This window comes from Sciurus carolinensis, chromosome 1 (genome assembly GCF_902686445.1).
Source record: "Sciurus carolinensis chromosome 1, mSciCar1.2, whole genome shotgun sequence".
Taxonomy (NCBI): Eukaryota; Metazoa; Chordata; class Mammalia; order Rodentia; family Sciuridae; genus Sciurus; species Sciurus carolinensis.
In genome coordinates, this window is record NC_062213.1 from 102,169,832 (window position 1) to 102,189,094 (window position 19,263).

A 19,263-nucleotide genomic window follows, 5' to 3' on the forward strand; every position below is an offset into this window, starting at 1 on the left:
GGATACTACTTTCTCTAGGATTCTTTTATAAAATAACAATGGTCAGGGAGGTGGGGGTTGAGCTGAGGAGAGGGAAGACAGACAGAAAGTGGGAGGACAGGGGTTGTGTTCACTTCCATTTAGAAAAGCATGCAGAAGAGACAGGTTTGTTGGTGCAAATCCAGCTGGTTGGGGAGTCAAAGGGGTACACATGGAAATAGGATGCTGGGCCCTTTGCTGTTTTGTTCAAGACTGAGCATGTCAGAGTCACCAGCAAATCTGTGATAAACACATCTGAGCAGTATAAATATGTCATTTAAATGTGGGAGAGGTAATGTTGAACAGCTAGGGGATGCAATGAAATTGTCCACACACTCTTGTCTCAGAAGACATTTTGAGATGCTCAAGTCATTTGAATTTCTAGAATTGTCCTGACCACCTTAGTATGCACTATGGCTTATCTAGGGATTTTGAGCAAGGAGACTGAGGGGTTAAAAATTGTGCTCAATTTAACTGAATGATCAGTTTCACCCATCTCAGTTTCTTTTTCCAATTATCAGTGTGTGACCTTGGCAGATGCCATGTGAGGCATGGATATTTTTCCAATAGGAGAAAATAGGCTATCTGATGTCAGGACACCCGGTGTCTAGATGTGGCTGGATGCCATTACTGTGAACCTGGGGAAGGCTCTTTGTTCTGTGGGGTTCCACATAAGATTGAGACCTGCTTTTCTACTGTCAAGAAGGCACATAAATGAAGAAACCAATGCTCAGTATGTGCCCCAGGCACCCACATATCACTTCTTAACCCATTAAACCCTCACCGCAGCTTTGGGAGGCCTTGTTATCCTTTCTACAGATAAAGAAATGGGTTTAGAAGAATTAACACTGTGTTCCAGATCAAGGAGCTGCACAAATTGACCTGATCTTTTGTGGCCCATCCCTTCAAGGTTTGCTACAGCAAGGCCACAGTGGACATTCCAAACTCACTGCAGATGCCAGCAGAGCCTTTGTGATTGGCATTTAATCCTAGTGGAACTAAGGAGTCTAAGGTGGTTAATTGGCTCCCTTCGGAGCCAGGCAGGTGCCCAGTGCCAGGCCTTCTCAGGCAGCCTAGGAATGGATCCTCCCCCAACTACCAGGGCAAAAAAGCTCTCAAGAGGCAAATCTTTTGCATGAAGTTCCATATTTTTCGTGACAATCATTTTTAAAAACTATACTGAGTTTGCATTGTGAGCTTAATTGCTAAATATCCACACACCCCCAAGCCTTTACATATGCTTTCTTCCCCTTATGAAATTTTTCCAAACACCTCCTCTGTGACACCAACATCCTTCAAAGTGCTTCCTCCTTGGGACTCAAGGCATCTGGGATATAACTGCATGGGTACAGTCAACTGCAGGCTCTGCCCCTCTCACCTGAAGACTTCTATGGGTGATGGTGGTGGTGGGGGGGCTGAATTCTCTTAAAGCAAAGCACTAATCCAGTTCCTAGCACCTAGTGTGGCATGTTTGATGAATTGCATTCATTAATGGGCACAGATATTCCCAGATGGAAGGGATATGAAATACGACAGGAATCTGAAATATCCTGAGTTTTGATCCTGTGGAAACACGTTTGAATAACCTCACAGAGAAGAGGGATCATATTCAGAACACCCACACTCATGCATTTGCCCACTGCAAACTTCTTCCACGCCCCTCACCCTCTTGCAGCCAATCCCAAGCCCTGCGCTAGCTGTGGATGCCCTCTGGTGGCTCTTAAGGATAATAACACCAAAAAAATACATGGAGAACTTGGGGAAGCTCTTTATTAGATGGTTATTGCTACATGCAGGGGTCAAGAGATTGCAGCAATGTCAGCCCCAGGAATGTGGATCTCCTCTCCTGATAGTTCAAAGTGGGTAGTTTTCTTCAGAGAAGTCCCAGAGGCCAGAACCAAAGTTAGAAGTAGAACTGGAAAGCTTCAGACACATGCTGCTTCCATGGTTCCAGGCTGGGCAGCAGGGAAGAGATGCCCATGACGTGCCAGGTCTCCCCATCAGATGCCATAGAGGTCTGGTAGGACAGCAGCTGCACACCTGCCTCTGCCAAGAGGCCTAGAAGTAAAAGAAACCCCTTGTTGGCATAGAGCATTAGGGAAAGTGAGGAGCTGGGAGCTGTCAGAAGTCAGGCTTCCATGATCAAAGTTTCAATATGGGGAGAAGCTGGTCTTCCCACTGAGGAGCCTAGATGGAAGGAGCAGCAGGGCATCTGCCCAGCCTCCCTGGATTATTCTGAGACTCATCAGGCACACCCTGACCATCAGGCACATCAGCAAAGAGCTATATAGCTCTTTATTTGCTGATTGCCAGGCCAACAGTGAGGGAGAAAAACAGAGAAACTTCCTCTGGGCAGCTGGCAAGAGTGATGAAATTAGGCCCCCCTGGACATGCTCCAAAACCCCAGAAGTGCATGCCCCAGGAGACTAAGGTAGGTCCAAGATGCCCCAAGTATGGGAGGGAATGTCCTGATAGGTTTTGCTGTGGCTAGGCTGGCTACCAGGGCCTACAGGCAGGAAGGAATCTTTACTCAATGGCCCTGAGCTCCTGGGACATGGCTCTGTTGGCAGGTGCATGCAAGGTGCTTAATATGGCAATCTTGGGACCCATGGTCAGGCTGGTGAATGGGAACTCTGGTCCCAACTCTGCCACACGGCTGTGACTTAGATAAGGCACTTTCCCTCTCTGAACTTGGCATTCACCCTAAATGTTCTGGAAATTGGCATTATAGACCCTCTGTATGGTAGAGACCCCAATACACCGTAATGCATGGAGAGGGATGGAAGGAAGCAGATCTGCAGGGCCCAATCACAAGGCAGACCTCACCTCTGCCTCAAGAGCTCTGGCCAACCCCCTCCACCCAAATCCCTCCTCACCAATCATGGTAGGCAGCATTGCAGGGTTGGAGGGCTGAGCCCGGAACATGAGCAGAGGCAGGCCCCGGCGGAGAGGCACTTCTGGTTTGAAAACTGCACCATTGAGCACCTGCAGCACAGGTGTAGTGCCCTGGACAGAGCCCACAGCTCGATATGGAGCGCCGGCCAGGGCCACGGTCAGGAGGCATTCTCCACTGCCCTGCTCCCCTGCTGCAGCTGTGCTATGGGAGGTGGTGACCTGCAGGGAAAAGGCAAAGAGGCACAATTACTCTTCCTAGCTACATCATGCCAACCTTTCTCTTTCAGTCTAATCACCCATTTGCAGGGCTCCAGCCTGGTCAAAAGGCTCAGTAATTTAGGGCTCGGGCAAATGGGGTAAAGCTTGTGCCCCTGAACTTAGCTTCTTGGAAGAGTTAAGGACCACTCCAAAGGAAGGACAAAGAGATTCACCAGGTGCAGGCTTATAGCAGAGGGGTGGGAATTGGAGAGAGGGAGGAAGGCAGAGCTCTGAGGAGGACCAGCTGCAGATGAGCTGAACCAGTCTGGCCTCTCCTAATCTGACTCCCTGATTCCTGGGGTATAGATGTGGAGGGAAGGAGCTGGGTGGGGACAAGGGATCTCTACACCCTGCCAGCTCCCACCAGCTGAGAAACAGACTTTGATCTGAAAAGGGAAGCAGAGGGGAAGATGCCAAAGGGAAGTTGTGAGAAGCAGCAAATGATGCTTGCTTCCAGAGTTTGCAAGCTAATAAAGAAATGGGAGCTATGCAAGAAAAACAAACAAACAAACAAACAAACCTATAAATAAATCTAACCAAGAAGGCGAGAGACCTCTGAAATGAAATGAAAACTATAGAACACTGAAGAAGAAAAAAAGTGAAGACCTCAAAAGATGGAAAGACCTCCCATGTTCATGGATAGGCATAATTAATACCATAAAAATGGCTATGCTACCAAAAGCAATTCACAGATTTACTGCAATCCCCATCTAAATACCAATGACATTCTTCACAGAACTAGGAAAAAAAAAAAAAAAGTTTTAAAATTGGTTTGGAAGAATAAAAGACCCAGAATAGTCAAAGTAATTAATTCTAAGCCAAAAGAGTAAGGCTGGAAGCATCACAACACCTGACTTCAAATTATACTACAGAGCTATAGCAACAAAACCTTCATGGTATTGGCATAAAACAGACACACAGATAAAAATGGTACAGAATAAAAGACCTACAGACAAACCTACACATTAGTTATCTGATCCTTGACAAAGGTGCCAAAAGCATACACCGGAGATAAGACAGTGCTGGGACAACTGGTTATTTATTTACTTATTTGGGTACTGGGGATTGAATCCAGGGGCACTTGACAACTAAGCCATATCCCCAGTCCAATTTTATATGTTATTTAAAGACGGGGTCTCACTGAGTTGCTTAGCGTCTCACTTTTGCTGAGGCTGGTTTTGAACTAGAGATCCTTCTATCTCAGCCTCCCGAGTTGTTGGGATTATAGTCCTCGACTGTGCCCGGCTACAACTGGTTATCTACATGTAGAAAAATGAAATTAGACCCTTATTATCTCTCATCCTGCACAAAAATCAACTCAAAATGGATAAAAGACCACAGAATTAGACCAGAAACTATGCAACGCCTACAGGAGAATGTAGGGTCAACACTCTAGCTTTTAAGCATAGGCAATAACTATCTCAATAGGACCCCTAAAGCTCAGGAAATAATGCCAAGAATTAATAAATGAAATGGCATCAAATTAAAAAGCTCCTGTACAGTAAAGAAAATAAGTAGGAATGTGAAAAGAGAATCTACAGAATGGGAGAAAATATTAGCTACTCTTCTGACAAAGAATTAGTATCTAGAATACATAAGGAACTCAAATAACTTTAAACCAAAAACAAATCAAGTACCCTAATTAATAAATGGGCAAGTGAATTAAACAGACACTTCCAAAAGAAGAAACACAAATGGCCAATAAATATATGAAGAAATGTTCATCATCAGCAATCAAGGAAATGCAAATCAAAACTACATGAGATTTCATTTCATACCAGTAAGAATACAAATAAATGCTGGCAAAGATGCGAAGAAGAATGAATACTTTTACATGGCTGGTGGAATTGTAGATTACTGCAACCACTATGGAAATCAGTATGTGGTTCCTCAAAAGGCTAGGCATGGAACCACCACATGAACCAACTATGCCACTCCTTGGCATTTATCCTAAAGAATTAAAGTCATCTTACTGCAGTGATACATGCATACCCATGTTAATAGCAGCACAATTCACAATAACCAAACTATGGAACCAGCCTAGGTGTCCATCAATGGATGAATGGATTAAAAAATGTGATATATATATATACACATACACACACACAGTGGAGTTTTATTCAGTCATAAACAAAAATGAAATTATGTCATTAGCAGGAAAATGAATGGAACTAGAGATCATTATGTTATGCAAAGTAAGTCAAACTCATAAGGTCAAAGGCATGTTTTCCTTCATATGCAGAAGCTAGAGGAAAAAGGAAAAGGAAGGTGGGGGCAAATCTCATGAAAATCAGGGAGATCAGTAAAGGGCCCAGGGGGTGGGAAGAAGGAAAGGAAGGCGTTAGTGCCAGGGAATGATATTGGCCAAATTATATTGTACTGTGTATTACGTACAACTATAGCGCACCAATAAAAAAAAATGCAGAAAAAAAAAAAAACAATCAGTGGGTGCTATGGTATAAGGAGCATTGGATGGAGTCTGGAGTGGAGCACGCTGGACCATCTTTAAGCCTCCATTCAGATGCAGCCTGACTCATTTTTTTGAACTGTGAAATAGGGGTACCAAACTGCCTCCAATTCACAGAGTGCTTATTTATTGATCCATAAAGCACTTTCATGGGTATCAGCTTGTTCAGCAATGCTTAGAGGTAGATGGAATCTCCTTTTGGCAGATGAAGAAATCATGGCTGCCTCTCACAGGTAAGGGCGAATGGCAGCACTTGCACCCCATGAGTCCAGTTGTGAGTAAATTCTGGAAATGAGTGCTAACAGGGAATGTGGAGAGAGGGGGACACACATTTAGGCCGGCTTCTTTCACCAGCAGCTTAGCGTTCACCAAGTTCACATCCGCCTGCTTGGAAGCTTCTTTCAGGAGGCCGACAATGACTGCAGGGCTTAGGCAGTTTCCAGCGTTCTTCAGAGATGTTCCTGGGGACAGAGAAAAGCTACCACAAGTCATCCTTCAATGAACACCACAGAAGCGGGCAGGAGGCCACAGGCACCTAACCTTGAGCTATAGGCTCCTCATTGCCCCAAGGACCCCAAATGCAGCCTGCACTGGACAGTTCTGTTTCTCCTGCAGAGATCACTCAGAGCCAGCAAGGGAGACATACCTAGGGGTCCAAGCCAGGAAACCAGGATTTTGACCAGTCTGAGAAACTCCTCTCCAAAATACAGCCTAACTCCACTGGCCACATTGGCCTGCCTGTGGGTCTCCAAGGAGACTTGGAAAATTCCCTGCTCCCACATATATTTGGCACTCAGACCCTCACAAGCCTCAAGAAATGAGCAGAGGCAACTACCGTGTTTCCTCTGGGTCCTGATACCCAGGCCAGTGGAAATCCCCCGTCTGTCTCCCCTGGTATTGCCAATGTTCTGGGTCTAACTCTCCCTACTTCATGATTTCTCCCCAAGTGTCAGGTGCCCAATAGTCAGTGAGAGAGAACAACCCTTTGCAGCGAACTGGAACCCCCCCCAACTCAACCACATCTGCATAGTAGTGGAGCTGCTAGAAAGTCAGCCAAAGCCTGGGGGTAGACAGAGAGCACCGTTCTCTTTCCCACTCCACAGCTAAGCAAACACCCCCCAGGACTCTGAGACTGCCCAAGAGCTGACCTTGGTAAGTCAACACCACACAAAATATCCCCTTTGCCTCACTAGGCACAACCACCTGAACTCTCACTTCACTTTGGAAGAAATCAAGGTTCAAAGGAGGGAGTCACCCAGTAGATAAGCAACAGGGTAAAACCAGAACCAAATGGTACTGTTGCTTAATTTGGGACTCCCTGTACTGATCCCATTTTCTCTTGCATTAAATAATCTCTGTGGAGGCCTTTCTTGCATCCAAAACATATCTGTCCCAAAATTACTGCATAAACATGATTTATAAAAATTAAATGTATTTTCCCAATTAATTTTTTACTGCCCACCCTTCTCCCCTACTCTTAGCAGTAAGTAACCAGTACTGAGTCTCTCCCCTAGCCTTAGCAGTGACCTGTATTGAGAGGAGGGTCCAAGTCACCTGAGACTCTCGCCAGCTCTGGCCAGTAGCAGACACCCCCAATGGGGATGGGTCTACGCCTCTCCATCCCCATCCTTCTCCAGTGACCCCAGATTGAGCTGTGCAGTCGACAAGATCCCTGCTCACCCTGTGTTACCACCTGGATGGTCCCTTTGGGGGAGCCAGCCCAGGCTCGCATCAGTGTCCCCAGAGCTTCTGCCAGACCAATCCAAGGCTTTGTGTGTGGAGAGAAGGCACTGGTAAGAGCCTGTGCATTCACCTGCAGAGGAAGGGGAGCAGAGGGAAGTCAAGAGGAGGCAGGTCAGGGCACACCTGCCCAACTCAGAGACCAAATTGAGGTTTTGTTGCTTCAAGCCAGCTCTGCTGGGGGAAAAGGCATAGGGTGCCTGGTGAGTGACAACTTCCATCAGTCACCAACAAGACAATGACTGCAGAACAGAAATGGAAACTAAAGGCTAAGACCATGCAAAATGGACAGAGCAGGAAAAGAGGCCCCTCTCCTGTCACTGAGTAGTTGGCCCTGGCCCTCTCCAAGGGAGACTTGTTTGTCCTTTGCTGGGGAAGGGTCTGGACTGCACAATGAAGGTGGGTTTTTGACATAAAAATATGAAGTCACAGATGACTTGACGATGGCGTGGTGGTTCTCTCTGGAATGTCATTCCTAATTTGCCTTCATTTAAAAATTTTCTGTCTTGCCAGGTACAGTGATGCATGCCTATAATCCCAGCAGCTCAGGAGGCTGAGGCAGGAGGATCGCAAGTTCAAAGCCAACCTTGGCAAAAGTGGGGTGCTAAGCAACTCAGTGAGACTCTGTTTCTAAATAAAGTACAAAAAAAAGGCTGGAGATGTGCTCAGTGGTTGAGTGCCCTGAGTTCAATCCCTGGTACCCAAAAAATAAATAAATAAAATAAAAAAGGAAGTCTTGAAAAAAAATTGTCTTGATTTTTCTTTAAAGTGTCTGTCTTTTCACTAAACACCCTGATAAATTATCACAATTTATAAAGCTGGATTCATGTTGTTGGTGATGATCCTTTCATGCTTTGAACATTCATGTGTCAAGTGCATGCTGAACAGTTGAGGGTGCCAGCCAGAGTCCCCAGCAGGGGCTGGATAACAAAGTCAGTTTGTCCTGGGATGCAATTTCTATTCCATTTTGTGGTTCAGGGTGCCTAAGTTATGAGTTAGGCACTAGCCCTTTTATTGAGGCAACTCGTAAGAGAACCATCTGAGAAAGGTTTTATGAGAACATGCGATTTGATGCAAAGTGAATAGGCAGCTACAAGATGTGAGGAGATGAAAACATGATGCTTCTATCTCTGTTTTCATAAAGATGTCACTGGAAGAGTAGCCAAGCACAGTGGTCTGTGCCTGCAATCCCACGGGAAGGCTGAGGCAGAAGGATGGTAAATTCAAGGTCAGTCTTGGCATCCTACGGAGACCTGTCTCTAAAAAGTATCTTGGTTGGTCCCTATCCTGCAGCCACTTCAGTTTCTCTAGCCTCCACCATCACGTTTGTGATAACTAGCCATAGAAACTCTCCTGATTTCCACAGACCAAAAGGGCAGGAGGGATGCCAGGCAGCATAAGGAGCCCTGACCTTCTGAGGATGCAGACGGCTGGGTAGACTGGAGAGCTGTCAGTCAGTCAGGGAGGACTGAACAGCACATCCTGTGTTCCTCCTGCAGTCCTCTCCAGCAAACACCACCAGACTGAAGGTCAGCCAGGAAGGCCAGGAACCCCACACTCACATACTTAGTCTCTTCCACTGACTTTTTCCAAGTTTTGTTCTATGTTCTGGGCCCACCCATTTAAGCTGCAGAGAAACCTGGTCAGGTTTTTGGTCCTCAGAGAACTTCAAATTTAGTTAAAAACAAAGATAAGAGCTGGGTGCAGTGGTGCATGCCTGTAATCCCAGTGACTTGGGAGGCTAAGGCAGGAGGATCACATGTTTGAGATCAGATTCAGCAACTCAGTGACACCCTCAGCAATTCAGGAAGACCCTGTCTCAAAATAAAAAATAAAAGAGACTGGGGACATAGCTTGGTGGTCAAGAACCCCTGAGTTCAATCCCATACCCAAAACAAACACACAATACACAAACAAAAAACCCACAAATATATAAACTTGCAAAGCTTTATAACAAAAGAGAATGTAGTTAATTAACAAAAGAACTGAGATGGTGCTGGAAAGGCCAAGCAGGTCTTGGTGAGGGAGAGGTGAGCTCCTGGAAGGAACTATGCCTTTCTCAATCATCCAAGTCCCCCAAGGGCTATGGCAGTATCTGATAGCCACTGCAACTGAAGGACTATCCAGACAGACTTGCTGTGAGTCAGGAGAGGCTTGGGGGAGAAACATATGTCAGGAAGGACCTGATATGAGCCAAGACAAGAAGTAGATATGTTACACCACAATTTGGGGACAGCAAGGGGCCAGGTGGCCTGGAGGGTTCATATTGGGAGCTGAGGAGAACAGTTGTCACAGCGGGGTGAGACTCTGTCCTGGATGTGAAGCAGAGTGCTTGGGGAGTTTACATGGTGCCAGCTCCCTACAGGGGCTTTCTGGGCAGGCCTCCCCCCCACCCCACCCCCACCCACTGCATACAGCTGTGTCACCCTAACAACACTCCTTCCTTCCCAAGGCATGTGGAGAACAAAGGCTCTTTCTCTGGAGGCTGGGCACTGGGAAGGGCCACCATCTCTGCAGCAGGGCTACAATGTAACAGCTAACTGGGCTCCCTGCTCCAAGGTCTGGACTCTCAAGGTCACAGATAGGCAGCTCCTGCCCACCCAGTCCCCAAGAGAGCAGACTGAAGTGGATTCCCTCATCCTCAGCCCCCCAGGGATGAATCTGTTCACGCTCCCACCCCAAGACGCTCTCCCAGCCTCCTCCCTCTGCCTCTAGGCCCCAGCTCCCCCGCAATGATACTTACAACTCCTGTGAGAGACTTCCCCTTCACCATGTCCACAAACTGGACAGCAATCTCCTCCCCACAGCGGCTCTGGGCCTCCTTGGTGCTGGCACCCAGGTGGGGGCAGCTGATGACGTTCTCGTGGTCCACCAAGGCTCGGTCCCGAGGTGGTTCCTGCTCAGAAAGAGACGCCTCTACGTTGGCCGTAATAGACTGACCCTACCCCTGGGGCTGCCCCAACACATAAGGGAAGCTGTAGGAGAGGAAGGCAGGAGTCGCACCACCTTCCACTTGTTTGGTCAGTGGTCTCTGGACTCTTCTACCAGCTTCCTCATGAATGTGACATCATACCAGAGTGGGCAGAGCAGAAACTGTGGATTCCAATCTCATTTCCACCACTCATCACCAGGTGCCTTGGGGAAAAACTGCCATCTCTTTAAGCCTAAGTTTCCTTATCCATGAAATGGGTTAATACTATCTAGATCACACTGTTGTGGGGATTGAACACAAGAGGTTCCCAGGTTCCCAACTAGTGGGAGTCATTATCATTGTTGCTGGGTTTTCCCTGTAACTCACCCCCATCTGGCATCTTTACAGCACTTATCCACCTGTGTGCACAATGTCCTGCTCTTCACAGGCACCTCACACAGGTAGGAACATCAGGTCTCACCAGGAAAGGCTGCCCACTGGTGGCACCCACACGCCCCACTCCAGGGTCCCTTCCACCCCTTCTGCTCATTGAGCTGAATACTGCCCTTGGGAAAGTGACTTAGGGTTCTTCTCTTCTGGGCTCTCTCCCCAGGGCTCGGTTGGTCCCCTGACACCTTACAGCAGGTGGAACAAAGACACGGAAGACAGAGGAAGACACAACACTAAAGAGGACGGCCATCCAAAGAGGGGCGAGGCATGCCCCCTCCTTCATGGAGCTTACAACAGAGAGTGGAGGACCAGGAGCACAAATCAAAATGCACTGTGCACCCAAGGCTAGGAATAGACAGCGAGTGCTACGGGGACTCCAAGAGGGTCAGTGATTTGCCAAAGCCACACAGCTAGTAACCTGCACACCGCAAATGCCTGATCTAAAGTATATGCTCTTCTCTGAGTCACAGTTAGGAGCTGTGATACTGGGCAGGATCTCTGAGAAGAAGCGTCATCAAGAGTCAAGTGGAAATGCACTCTTCTGCATTCAATCTGCTGAGGCTGAGCTTCTGCTTCTGGTGAGAGAGCAGTTCACCATAGGAACCCTGAAGGAATACTGCCACTGACCTTGGGCTTCCGTCCCTCTCTGGGAAAGAGGAAGAGAAGAGGAAAGCCAGTAGATACAGGTTGGGCTATTTTCCTGGCTACAGGACTGCACTTAAATCAGGGACCTATAACAATATACTAAGCCCTTCTCTTCCTACCCCAAATCCTCAACCTCACTGATTTAATCTGATCTTCCTCCCAGTTATCAATATGGCAACAAAGAAGCCTGAGACCAGGACTTCGGTCCTATTTAAAACAAGAGTTTTTGCTGGGTGCAGTGGCACATGCCTGGAATTCCTGGCAACTTGGGAGGCCGAGGCAGGAGGATTGCAAGTTTGAGGCTAGTCTTAGAAACTTAGAGAGACCCTGACTAAAAATAAAAAATAAAAAGGGTCTGGAGATTTAGCTCAGTGGTAGTGACCCTGGGTTTAGTTCCTAGTACCAAAACAAAACAAAACAAAAATCAAAAGCCAACACTATGTTTTGCAGAAGACAATGGCTGCTCCTTAGCAAGCTCCTCAAACCAGACAGGTATATTCTTGGCAACACAATCTCTCTCATTTACCATTCCTTCCTGAAAAATGCTGGGCTCTCCCTGGCCCCAGCCTCTCTGCGTCTCATCTCCTCCCTCCTCCCGGCACCTGGGCTGCAAGCACTTACTTCTGTAAATACGTCCAGCGCGGCTCCTGCACACTGACCAGATTGCAGGGCCCGAAGCAGGGCGCCTTCGTCCACAATACCTCCTCGAGCACAGTTCACCACACGCACGCCCTTCTTGCACTGGGCGAAGGTGCTGTCATTCAGCAAGCCTGGAAGAAAGAGAGGACCCTGCCTGCTGTGACGATGCTGGATCCCATGTGCGGCACGACTCCTGAGCCTTGATTCCCTTGAACCATCTCTTTCCTCAGAGGCCTCTCTTCCTGCTAAAAAGTTCCCTGTGTTCTCACCTCTTCCTAGAGCTGGATCCCTGTCCTGGACCCAGTTTAGAAATATCCTAGAAGTTCTTGAGCTATGAGTGCTTCAAGTGTGTGCAAGAATCAGAATGGCCTGCAGGGGCCTTGTGAGGAATTCACATGGGTCACTAGTTGCACATGCACTCAGCTCACCCAGACACCTGTGCATTTCCAGCTAGTTCACCCCTGCTTCATCTGATGCAGAAGCATCTGACCAAGGCTCCGCAGAACCTGGTGGGCCCCTTCCCACACCTGCTCAGCAGCATCAGCAGAAGGCCCAGACTGAAGGCCCACTCCTTATCTGGTCTGTGGCTTCTGGGGCCATAAGATAGAGACACACTACCTGTCGTGGAGGGTAGGAGAGGTGTGTGCACGGTGATAAAATCACAGAGAGGCCAGATCTCCTCCAGGGGCAGCTGCTGGACACCGAAGGAGGCTGAGACTTCTGGAGAAATGATGGGGTCGTACCCTATAGTCTGATCAGAAGTGAGAGAGATGGGGGAAGTGTCATTATTAACTATGAATACTGACATTATTAGTAACAGCTTATTTATTGAGCATTTACTGCATGCCAAACATCATGCTAAACTTAATTTAATCCTCCAGTTTAATTCTCATGACAAAACAATGAGCTCAGTGAGACTTTAGTACCAAGGGAAGCAGGACTGTGCAACTAGGAGGAGGCATGGCTAGAGCAAAGCTCCAACCACAAGCAGATACAAGAGCAGTCCAGGAGTGGCTGGGCAAGGTGGAGCTTCGAAGCCCTGAAACAGGAGCTCTAAGTGAGGAATCATGAACAATCACGTGGGGAGCAATGATGTCATCACAGGTTTCTGCCAGGAAAGGAGAGGGCGGCTGTAGCTGGAAGGCACACAGGTCCAGGAAACAGACAGGTGTACTAAGGATTCAGACAGAGTGAGGGAGAAGGGCATCATTAGTGCAGACAGAATCAGGAAAGAGATCAAGATGCGTCACTAGGAACATGGGTGAAATATCAGGGCTGACATAGCAGCAGAAAGAAAACACTCCCTTTCTTTGAAATTTCTTTTAGTAGGGCTTGGAATGCATCTAGTCTTGGAATATCCTGTATTTATTGCATGATTTGCTTCACTTAGCATCTAAGATAACACAGAGGTATAAATAACCAATGGCAAATCCTTTTACAGGGCAGATTTGATGGGGATGGGGGAGTAAAGACTTCCAGGGGAGGAAAGCAAGACATAAAAGGGATAGGGAAGCCCTGAGACAACCTTGATCCAGGCTGACCAGGGAAGATGTGGAGCCCCCCAAAGGGGATCCTCCTTGGGGCCACTGAAGAAGGAAGGGAGGTGGACTCCCAGGAAGTGGGGGCAGGTAGGAAACTCAGTTATAAGCTAAACTGGCCTCATGAAATTGGCATCAGGTCATAAGATGTCAGTGACGGGACGAAGGAAAACTCAGATGGGAGAAAGGACATGTGCTCATGGCTCATATGCTCATGTCATATTTCTGGGTTTTTATTTAACTCATTCCTGATGGTTAGGTACGATTATTTTAGAGGGGAGAAACTGAGGCAGAGAGGTGACGCAGCTGGTGCAGAACTTTGAGTCCAGAGCTTGCCTTCCTAGTGGCCCTTAAGAGTGGCTGGAAGCTGGGCAATAGAAGAGGTGGGATAAGGGCAAAGGGCACACACAGGTCAACATGAAGACTTGGGGAGTGGTGACAGGGGCCCAGTGTCTGTCATGGGAGATAGTAGCACTGTTCCTGTCAGCACAGGTAACCCAAAGAAACCACTCTCTCCAAATCTGAGTCATCAGAGGTAGAGTGGGAGGCTACAGCCCTGTGTGAGATAGCGAAGGTGAAGCCAGGTGAAAATGTGTCTCCTGCATCAGACAATCTCAGGTGCCTGACATGCCAGTCTCAGCAAGGGTCATGAATTCAAGGTTACCAACCAGTAACAAGCAGCCAGGCAGAGTCAGCAACCAGATGTGAAGTTCTACCTCTTACAACTGCAAAGTTCTATCCACTCTCTGCCTGGTCTACCCACAAGGTCTTTCCAGGGTTCCCTCCAGAAGCTCAGTCCCTGTCTATGCACCATTCTCAAGAAGGCAGGGAGACGACATGCCAGGTGGGCCTGCAGCATCCCAGGGATGCGCTTGGAATCAGGAGCCCCTCCTCAGCACCAACCAGATGTCAAGGCAAGTGTCAGGTCCCTCTGGACCTGGGTCCTCTATCCTAAATAAGAGTGGGTGAATGACTTCAACCATCCCCTGCTTTAACACCCAATAATTCAGTTACCTGTAGAAAAATTCCCTTTAACACTGAGAGGAGAATGTTTAGAGCTAACTTAGGATTAAATAAAAACAAACAGAAAAAACAAAAACAAAACAAAAACCAGCATAATACTTGTAGATCTCTCTGGGTGAAGGAATTAGGTCTCTCCTTTGCTCTTTGGAGTCCATGATTATACAGGTTTTGTGGATTCCTTTTGGAATTAGGGGAACATAAGTTATTTTAGAATGCAGTGGAAAGGATTTTCATTTTCAATGCAGAACTGCTGGGGAAGAAAATAAAAATGCTTATGCATAAGTCAAAGGCTTTGCCTTGTGGAATGAGCAGAGCAAAGCTGCTAGGCCGCACCCCAACTACTGCTGTCCATTTACGGGAAAGAGGTTACCTCCTGGGGCCTACAAGGACTACTGTCACAGGGTACTGAGGGCTTATAGGTTCTGGGCCCCTGTTCTGATATTGCCATTCCCCTTTATATAAAACCTACTCATTTCTGGTGGGGAGAAGTAAGTGTCCAGGGAGGAGAGAGGATCCCTGTCCTCGCCCTGACAAATCTTCTTTGTCTGCTGACGCTGAGGCTGGCTGGAACAATGTCCCTATTCATCTCTAATCCAGATGTATTTTTTTCTTCATGTGGAGCCAGGAGAAGAAAAGGACAGTAAAAGAGATCACAAAGTCCAGCCTGACTGAAGGAGCTCACGGTACCCTATGGCCCGTTCTGCTCTCAGGAGTCAAGACACAGCCTGGGGCTGGAAGGAGGAAGGATCCTGCAGCCTTGGCCTAGCTCAGTCCCCTGCTAAGCCAGCAGGTGCCTGGAGAGGGGCAGATAAGCATCTTCGGCAGCAGTAGGCAAGGCACTGACTCAGCTCTTTCTTACAGAAACAATATCTCATTTATCTGCAGATAACTGCAGGGAACATATTTGGCTGAGAAAGTCCTGTTCTCATTTTTCACTTGAGAGAACAAGGAGAGAAAGTAGCTGAACTCAGCTAAGGGTTAGAGTTCCTACAAGGGGAGAATAGTTTAGCAAATGTTTGGGGAGTTGAAAAAATGGCATCAGGTCCAGAAGACATATGCTTGCCCAGGGTCCTATCTATCCTGGAAAGGGTCAGATGTCCTACAAGATGCAGAAGTTGGAGCACTCTTGGACACACCTTTCAAAGATTATTCCCAGAGAGGATCCTTGGGGAGAAGCGAGAAGGGATTCCCCCACCTCAGCCTCAGTCCCAGCAGACTCTTAATGTTGGGGCAACAGAGGAGGAAACTACCCTTCCCAAGCGGTTCTCCAGGGGAACACCTGGGAGGTTCATCTTCCAGCTCCAGGGTGCTGCTGGCTTAGCAGAAGATGGAAGAAAGGAGAGGCCTTCAAGTTCAAGGGGCTCAGATGGGAGAATTGCAATGGTCTCACTCCCCTCTATCCCATAGCCACTTTTTTTGGCTTATCACTAGAACTCTTACTATTGCTGCAATGAAACCTTAAACAAAAAACTAATATAAAAAAAAAATCAGTTCAGTGCTCACTTAGGCAATACATATACTAGGATTGGAAAGATACAGAGTAGATTAATAATGGCTCCTGCACAAAGATGACATGCAAACTTGTGAAACATTCCATAGTTTTGGAATACTTATATAGCATTCATGAGATTATAAATTAGTACAACCACTATGGAGTAGTGGTCTCAAAAGAGTAGGACTGGAAGCACCATATGACCCAGCTATACCACTCCTCAGCATTTATCCAGAAGAATTAAAGTCAGTGTACAATAGTGATACATGCATACCGATGTTTATAGCAGTACAACAGTCAAATTACAGGATCAGCCTAGGTGTCTGTCAATGGATGAATGAATGGATAAAGAAAATGAAGTGTATGTACACAATGGAGTTTTTCTCAGCCATAAAGAAGAACAATTGGGTCATTAGCAGGAAAATGAGGGACATAATGTTAAGTGAAATAAGTCAAACTCAGAAAGTTAAAGATTGTATGTTTTTTCTCATGTGGAAGATAGAAAAAAGGAAAAAAGGAGGGGAGATCTCATGAAAAAAGAAGGGAAACCATTTCAATAGAGGAAGGAAACCAGGGGGAGGGAAAGGGGAAGTACTGGGGAATGAAATTGGCCAAATTATGTTATGTGCATATATGAGCCTGTTATGGCCAATTATAATGCACAAATTAAAAAATGATCTTAAAGGAAAAAATAAAACTAATAAAGCCAGGTGCAGTGGTACACACCTGTAATCCCTGCCACTTGAAGGCTAAGGCAGGTGGATTACAAATTTGAGGCTAGTCTCAACAACTTAATGCAATCCTGTCTCAAAATAAAAAAAATATAAAAGGTTGGGGATGAGGCTGACTGGTACTGCATCTGGGTCAATCCCCAGTCCTGAGAAAAACAAAACAAAAAACAACCAAAAGAAAATCAGATCTGTTCAAAGCTGCAGAGATAAAGGCTTAAAGTCCAATACCTACTGTCTCCTGGGGCTTCCTCCTTGCTCCCACCTGTGTCGCTAGGACATCCTTCCAGAACCTGAGGATCTGGGAAGTTTTAAAATCACTGCTCTAAGGCAGTAAGAATTCCAGGTACCAGGCTGAGATGAGAGCTGCCTGTCCTGGAGAACATTTGTCCTTTGAACATCTGAGCACAGAGACATGGTGCAGGAGCTACATTAAACTAGTGTGGATCACAAATGAAGCCAGTGGTGGTCCTGGGCAAAGAGCACACCCAGAATGAAGGGACTGCTCCTCTGTCTAGTCCTATTACCTGGAGCTTATAAGATGACCTTGCTGGAACTCAGTTTCCTTATCTGTAAACCTGGGATAATACTGTTCAGGGTGGTTGTGAGCATAGTGACTGACACCACAGACATCAGTAAACATTAGCTGGGCCCAACGGATCAGTAACAACTGGTGGCTCAGGTTCAAGGCCCATCCCTCCAGGCTAAAGTCAGATTCATACCAACACTGGCCACAAAGAAACTGTTAATGGATGCTGATCCCTTCCTCTGGAAAACTTTGATAAGAAAGTACAAGGCTCAGTTCTAAACTGGCTTGGGTCTATTAACACATTCTAGGGAACAGACTAGCTGAGTCTCTACAGTTAACAACCTACTATTTGGCAACAATATGGAGAAAAATATCTAAGCCAGAAAGAGAAGCATGGAGTGTCAGTCCTGTATGACTCACACCAGCAGCAGGTTGCAGGCTGATGAGTACAGGGTGTGTGGAAATTATACCTTGCTCTGGAATCCATACTTCTTTTAATGTTCCCAAAAGTCATATTATCTTTTTTATCAATCACACTACTGTTAATCACACTGCTCTTAGGTCAACCAAAGCCATCCTCTCCCAGAAAAGGTTTTCACAAATGCTTCTACCTTCAACATTTGTCTAGTTGTTTTTTGGATCCATATAAGGGGAAACAATTTTAGCTAAATTTCCTGTTAGGATGCCTAACCACTCCAGATTTCTCATGTCTTTTAGGACCTGATTCTGTACTCTCAAGTATTAATTTCCTCTCTTGGCTTCCTGTCATCCACAAATGACACATGGTTCAGGCTTCTGGAGACAAAGCAGCCTCTATCTTGGACACTCTTCCTCCAGGTGTAAGGGTCAATTCTTCAACCTGTTACTAATCCCTTTAATAGTACAAGCACCGAGCCCAGGGACTCCACCTTAGACCCAAGGGATCATGAAAGAGAGAGCTTGCTAAAGTCTACTTTTGCAAACAATCTATCATTGGGGGAATGGCCAAAAAAAAAAAAAAAAAAAGGCAATTTATCCATACAATGGAATTCCACATGACAGTTTAAGTTGAAAAATCATGGTAGATCTATAGTTATTCTAAAACCTACAGTTTTATCCCCCCTCTCCCCATACTGGGAATTGAATCCAGGGGTGCTCAACCACTAAGCCACATTCCCACATCCCTGGTCTTTTTTATTTTGAGACAGGGTCTCACTAAGTTGTCCAGGCTGGCCTTGAACTTGCGATTCTTCTGCCTCAGCCTTCCAAGTTGATGGGATTAAAGGAGTATACCATTCACCAGGCAGTATTTTTATTTTAATACCACACGCAATACTATGTTCTCTATAGGTACAGACCCAGAGAACTCTATGCATTTTATGTCAATGCACAGAGAATCTGGGGTGACGCATGCCCAACTGGTGTTACTGTCAAGATACTAGGACTGGGAAACTAGATAAGGGTTTCTTTATATCTTAATTTTCATGAGCATGCATTCATTTGTTACATGATTAAAAGATCACTTTCACCCTTTATGTCCCATATATGGGATACCCATAAAAAACCTAAACTGAACAATAAATGTACCACTTATGATTGCTTTGAACTAAATATTATTTTTATTTTTTACTCTTCTGAGAAAAATAATTGGTGAAGATTAGTACATTTAGAAATATATACATATTTCCATATGCATTCATGAAAATGAAAATATATATATAACAGGATATATAAGCTCTAGATTATGATTTCCAACCTATTCTAATGCACCTGTGTTGATTTCATTGAAATTTCCACAGAATTGAAAACTCTGGACTTAATGGTTTAAATAGTCCAGATAAATGATATCTAAGAATTTCCATGTTCTTCCAGTTCAATAATGGTTTCCAAAGAGAATAAGGCTAGTTTGAAACAGCCTGTGTTTAATAAACACTGATCATTATTTCCTGTT

At 46.1% G+C, this 19,263-nt stretch overlaps 1 protein-coding gene and 1 non-coding gene across 2 annotated transcripts in view; one reads left to right on the forward strand and one right to left on the reverse strand.

Moving 5' to 3' along the window:
- Positions 1–1,772: 1,772 nt before the first annotated feature.
- The window catches only part of Phgdh (phosphoglycerate dehydrogenase), a 33,164-nt gene continuing 15,673 nt past the window's right edge, over positions 1,773–19,263 (reverse strand). Inside the window, exons 6-12 of the mRNA XM_047525473.1 lie at positions 12,642–12,774; positions 12,006–12,154; positions 10,122–10,274; positions 7,319–7,451; positions 5,969–6,099; positions 2,895–3,132; positions 1,773–2,076 (exon numbers count right to left, since the gene is read on the reverse strand). Coding sequence (XP_047381429.1) covers positions 1,922–2,076; positions 2,895–3,132; positions 5,969–6,099; positions 7,319–7,451; positions 10,122–10,274; positions 12,006–12,154; positions 12,642–12,774 — 1,092 coding nt within the window. The 3' untranslated portion in view covers positions 1,773–1,921. The remainder of the gene's footprint in view (positions 2,077–2,894; positions 3,133–5,968; positions 6,100–7,318; positions 7,452–10,121; positions 10,275–12,005; positions 12,155–12,641; positions 12,775–19,263) is intronic.
- On the forward strand, positions 16,080–16,187 carry LOC124968414 (U6 spliceosomal RNA). Its single transcript, XR_007105712.1, has one exon. It is a non-coding gene; the product is annotated as a U6 spliceosomal RNA (small nuclear RNA).